Raw genomic sequence first — 5,990 nt, forward strand, 5'->3', positions numbered from 1 at the left:
TCAATTTTTCTAAAAGTTAAAATTGGTAGTTAAATTACTCCTCTTCGGATTATCCAAAACAAATAGCCACGACATATCTGCATATTCAGGTTCTACACTTTTAAACAGAAATGTTCCCTTATTAGTTTCTGGTTCCATAATGTACAACCAACCTCTGCAGAGTAACACCTCACTGGAATACCAAAAGCCCGGGCCAGCCCAAAGTCAGCAAGCTTCAATTCTCCGTTCTACAAAAGCAGAGAAAAAAAATGCATTATTGTTTTTTTTTTGTTTCAGTCTAAAAGTACACAAATCATTTATTTACACAAATTCAAGAGTAAAGTCAACATCCAAACACGAGTAAACACTCACTCTGTTGATGAGAAGATTCTGAGGCTTCAGGTCTCTATGAAGGACATTTCGGCTGTGACAGAAAGCTAGACCTTTCAACAGCTGGTACATGAATGACTGTACACAAAAACAAACGTATATTTATTGTTCTACATATGCACAATGTTATTATAGAAACCCCAAAGATCTGTGATCTTCAGGAGAATGATTCATTCGATCTCTAACCTTCACAGTTTCAGGATCTAAATCCCCATTGCAGCTGTCAAAATATTTCTTCAAATCCTGCAACGAATTCGAAACATTAGATTTGAAACGGTGCAAAAAAAAAAGTATGATAAAGAGTAACTCACCTGATCACAATACTCNAAGGACATTTCGGCTGTGACAGAAAGCTAGACCTTTCAACAGCTGCTACATGAATGACTGTACACAAAAACAAACATATATTTATTGTTCTACATATGCACAATGTTATTATAGAAAGATCTGTGATCTTCACTAGAATGATTCATTCGATCTCTAACCTTCACAGTTTCAGGATCTAGATCCCCATTGCAGCTGTCAAAATATTTCTTCAAATCCTGCAACGAATTTGAAACATTAGATTTGAAACGGTGCAAAAAAAAAAGGATGATAAAGAGTAACTCACCTGATCACAATACTCAAAGACCAGGGTTAGCTTTTTGTCACTGTGCAACACATCGTGTAATCTAATGAATGAACAGAGTGATGTTATTGTCATTACACTATATGCTAATTCAACTTTATTAGTTTGACAGTGAACTAACCTGACGATGTTTTTATGCTTTAGTTCCTTCAAAAGACAGATTTCCCTCAAAGCAGAACTCGGTACCCCCTAAATTAAAAGATTTGTTAGTGCTAGCATGCTAAAGGAGCATCTGTCATCCAACTGTGTTTACAAACCTCATCGTCGTCGTCTAGTCTGACTCTTTTTAAAGCCACAATTTCGTGGGTTTCTCTGTTTTTAGCTTTGAAAACAGTCCCATAAGTACCTAAAACAAAATCACAGTTTTGCAGTTTTAATCTGGTAAAGTTTCCGATGAATGACACAAAAGAGCCAAGCTATTCATTTGGGCTGTAACGAGTATCCGGGTGCTCGGGTATTCGCGATCTGCTCCCAAAATTTCGAGTACGGATATTCGCGACGTCCAAGATCGCTGATTCGCGATCTTTATTAATGTAGTTAATTGTATCAAAAGATGATCAAAATATCAATTGGGGACGATGTATTTTTGCTCTGAAATGCAGATTAATCTCGGATTTTAAGTTTACGAACTAAAATAAAGTCCGAAAGAGCCGCCGTACTTCCACCGGAAGTAAACACATCTTCGTGACGGTGACGCTTCCGGTTTTCAAAGTAAAACTAGCGAGAGCTTTTTTCCGTTTAAAAACTGAGACTGAAGTTCCGCTCACAGACATAACTTCTGAAAAAATGAATCAGCGTTAGCATCGGAGCTTTAGCGCCAGTGTTTACATTATTTTGGTTATGATAACTCTTCAACATTTGACGGAATTAACGAAACTCCAGCTTATTCTGAAGAAACAGCCTCGCGCTGCTGGAAGGTGGATGTAATCAACGTGAATCAGCTGATTCTGCTGCAGAAAAGAAAAATTTCATAGGAGCTCTGCAGCAATATGTGATGCTTAGAATGTAAAATATTGAAGAACTTTCAAGATAAAAAACTGTGTAGAACATTTTCAGGTTTTGTTGTTAAATGACCCAAAACAGCAGTGATTTTTATCTTTTTATGTTGTTTTCCTGCTGAACCTGAGGCCCGTTCCAAGAAGCAGGTTTTGTTGGAACTCTGAGTTTTTGAACTCGAAATTCACCAAAACTCTGAGTTTTCGGTTTCAGAAAGAGAGATAACTCAAACCCGTGAAAGCAGGTGAAACCAAGCCCGTTCCAAGAAGCGGGTTAGGATGAACTCAGAATCAATCACTATGGCAACTGAGTCTGTGAACGAAACCTGGTCGGTAGCAGGTTTTTTTCGGGAAACTTAGAGCTCTCTGCCGTCTCCGCCCCTTTTTAAAGTGAAAGATGATCAAATATGAGTTCCTCATTAACATTTAGAGAACATTCACATTAGAGACGTCACATTTCCAACACACAGAAACCAAAATGACATGTTCATTCATAGAGGATCATGTAGAGAGGAGGCTGATTAATCCAGAGGAAATGTTATTTACGTCGGTAGAGGATTTGGAGGACACGAGTCAACTGACTGCAGTTTCCCAATTCATTTTTATTTCAGCGATATTATAAATAGTGAGTTTTTCCAGGGACTTGCTATTAAAAAATACAGTTTTCTTTTCCTTATTTAAACTCTTAACAATAGAAATTATTGAATGTCAAACACCGGAAAAGGCTCTCAACTCATCTTCCGTCCAGCACTTGCATCAAATATCGTTCGGTAGTCAGCAACGCTGCTTCCCTTCGCAGAGTTTGCGAGTTCAATTCCCGGCTATGGAATATGTTTTTATGCTTAAAAAAAGAATTTGGCGAATATTTTTTAAGTCTTGAGAATTAAAATTAAATAAATACTTTTTTAACATATGCAGCTACAGTTTCTTTTTAGCGTGCAGTGATATCCGTGTGTGTAGGGGTGGGGGGGGGGTTACCAAAACTGGTCATTCATGCGATCACGGAGATTACTGGTCAAATTAGTAACAGATCAAAAACCATTCCTTACTCAAGTGACAAAATAACCTTCCTGACATTATTTGTTCATTATTAGAAATGATTCAAATAACTGCAGATATTTTCTCTCTGTTCTACCTCTGCAGCTGTGTTGCTTTTCATGCAGAAAATGCGCTCCTATAGTCGGCATTTGCTTGCAGGAACTTATCAATTTCCGCCGCCAGAAGTACGAAACTCAGGTGTTTGTTCCCGTTGCCATGGTGAATCGTGCTGTCTTTGCTCCATTGATCAGGGCTTTTAATGGTCGCGACGCTCGCACCTGGTTCTGGTTCTAACAACTTCAAGTTGATTGAATCAAACATTTTCAGCTGTTCTGAAACCGAAAACCCTGAGTTTGAGAATTTTAAGCCCAGTGATTCTAAGTTCAGGTTTGAACTCTAAATTTGTTGAACCTGCTTCTTGGAACGGGCCCCAGAAGATTGAAAAACAAAAAACAAAAAAACTTTAAAATGACCAAAAAAATGTCTTTTTATCTGAATCATTGTGTTTTTTTATCAGTTTAGTTGATTCTGATCACTTGTTCTAAATAAAGGTATAAATGATGATTAAATACAAATAATTTCAATTTTCATCCATCTAGTAAATACACATACACATAGCAATAAACATTATAATAAAAAGTAAGAATCTTGGTTCAACTCGTGAATCGTTGCTCTTGATTCGTGACCACCTAAGTGATGATCCACAGCCCTACTATTCATTTAGTTCAGATGTTTCAACACCTAAAAAATGTAGCAACAAAACACTGTTTTAAATCCATTCAAAAATAATACTTATAAAAATCTGTTGAATCAATCATGTGATAATAAGCCTATTAATTTTATAAGACAGATTATATTATAAACATAAATCGCTATGCTAGCGTTAGCTAAAACAAGCTAGCGCTAATTTTCAAGAAAGATTTAATCAAAACTTACCCTCTCCTATTTTCTCAAGCTTTTCATATTTCTGCATTTTTTGGCAAATAAAACCGACTCAAAACAAGCCAGTAAACTAATATCCAACAAATCCCCCCAGAACTGGGGTGGATAGAGAACTGGTTAGCTCCAGTCGTTAGCCTTTATCGACACTTGCTGCTACTGGCAGTTTAAGTGCAACTCTGCGCCCTGTCGCCATCTAGAGGCTTGGAGAAGAACTACAGCTTTCTGAAGTGCTGCAACACCGACGTTTCTTGTTTGTTTGTAACAAAATAAAAATAATAATAATATTAATAAATAAATAAAGAAAGTAGGACTTTTATTTAATTTCTTCTGCCAACGCATTTAAGTGACTGAATGGACAAATGTTCTGTTATCTAAAAATTTACCTGCATTGAAACAGTGAAGCTAAACAATATATTTTTAATATTCCTTTAAAAATATATTGTTAAAATTATTCTATTTGGTTAAGTTAAAATAGAAACTTTGTATTTTCCTGCATGCGATAATTAAGTAAATGAAATACTTATCACATTTATTACATTTTACTAAAAAAATCTGGGTCTTGTTTCAAGAATTTAACTTTCAATTTAAATGTAAAACTACAGACACTTCTGCTGCAGGCTTCATGCTGATTTATTAAATGTTTGTCACACAAGGCCAATTTTATCATGCATTTAATAAATATAAATAACAAGAATTTGTTATTAAGCTGCACAACACATAGAATGGTAAGCTGCACAACACATAGAATGGTCAAGGTAAAATGGGCTATAATACTACAAAGGGCTTAAATACATTTTAAAAAACTAGCTGAATTTTATAAATAGAATCGCTTAATGATATTTATGCAATGATTGTCAATACAGAATATTCAACAAAAGAATAATACAAAAAAATATTTTTTCAATCAAACCAACTTTTATTTTTTTCTTACAGTTATTTAAACTTCTCACAGTGAAAGAAATAAATTATCATGTTCAAAGCAAAGGCTTTACAATGCTGGTCTATTCATGGATGAACGCAGAGAGGGATTTTCACATTTTCTCAAGACAAAAAGTAAACATTTACACTTTAATCAACACATTACATTTATTAAACCTTTTTAGAGTTGATCTACATGAAGAAAAAGTGGAGCGGTATTCATTTCTTCTCCTCGGCTCTCTGTCTGCGGATCAGATCGGAGTAAATACCACCTTTGCTCAGCAGTTCCAGGTGTGTCCCAGCCTGAAAAAAAAGACAAAACGAAAAATTGAAGCTAAAAACCAAACTGATGGCGCTCAGCTGATCTCACAATCACAAATGCTCCTGCAGCCCATCTACAATGTTCCTGATGAAGCCTCCCATTAGCATCAGCAACACAAAGTGCAATAAAAATGGCTGGACAGTCCAATAAACTAATGTTAATTGTGTATTTTTCCTATCTCTTAATCTGATAACTGTAAGTTCTGAATTACTCATATTTATATAACAAAATATTTTTTCATGTGTTTAAATTTCCATTTATCTACAATCTTTACCCAAAATAATCCTAAAGAACATTTGAAGGTTAAACCTGATAAATATTATCCTATAATATATACAATCCAACCTCCGTTCTGGAGAAGTTACAGCTAAAAAGTGTTTGAATGTTCACAAGTTTTCGATAATCAAAAACAAAATCCTTAAAGGATCTGTTGGTTTCATTTTGTTTCTTAGGTTAAGGGCAAAAAAAAAAAAATGATAAAAAAAAGGTATTCCTCCAAAAGTTTGACAGTCAGAGTGTAATGAAATGCGTTTCATAAATTTTCGACAACGATGAATTTGAATTTAGCCTTAATTGGCGTAGTTACCATAGCAACCCTCAAATTTCTCTTCTGCTCTGACATGTTTGGATTTTGGAGTTTTTGTTTTTAACAATTCATTTTTTTAAATATATTTTTTAATTTAAAATATTCTCATTCTGAACACTTAATGATCCGGCGCAGAAACAACAGTAACTTAGAGGAACGTTGAAGTCCAGCTGAAGAACAGAACCCTGCGAT

The 5,990-nt window shown here is 35.1% G+C and overlaps 1 protein-coding gene across 4 annotated transcripts in view; it reads right to left on the bottom strand.

The window, feature by feature from the left end:
* The window catches only part of LOC112139614 (cyclin-dependent-like kinase 5), a 10,043-nt gene extending 5,868 nt beyond the window's left edge, over positions 1-4,175 (bottom strand). The window contains exons 1-7 of one of the 4 annotated variants that reach the window (XM_024262456.2): positions 3,967-4,171; positions 1,255-1,343; positions 1,119-1,186; positions 980-1,040; positions 855-911; positions 352-447; positions 153-227 (exon numbers count right to left, since the gene is read on the bottom strand). In XM_024262456.2, coding sequence (XP_024118224.1) covers positions 153-227; positions 352-447; positions 855-911; positions 980-1,040; positions 1,119-1,186; positions 1,255-1,343; positions 3,967-4,003 — 483 coding nt within the window. In that variant the 5' untranslated portion in view covers positions 4,004-4,171. Of the gene's footprint in view, positions 1-152; positions 228-351; positions 448-555; positions 613-854; positions 912-979; positions 1,041-1,118; positions 1,187-1,254; positions 1,344-3,966 lie in introns of all 4 variants that reach the window. The other 3 variants (XM_024262455.2, XM_024262454.2, XM_036210927.1) reach the window with 3 other exon arrangements.
* Between the last annotated feature and the right edge of the window lie 1,815 nt (positions 4,176-5,990).

This window comes from Oryzias melastigma, unplaced genomic scaffold (genome assembly GCF_002922805.2).
Source record: "Oryzias melastigma strain HK-1 unplaced genomic scaffold, ASM292280v2 sc00306, whole genome shotgun sequence".
Classification (NCBI taxonomy): domain Eukaryota; kingdom Metazoa; phylum Chordata; class Actinopteri; order Beloniformes; family Adrianichthyidae; genus Oryzias; species Oryzias melastigma.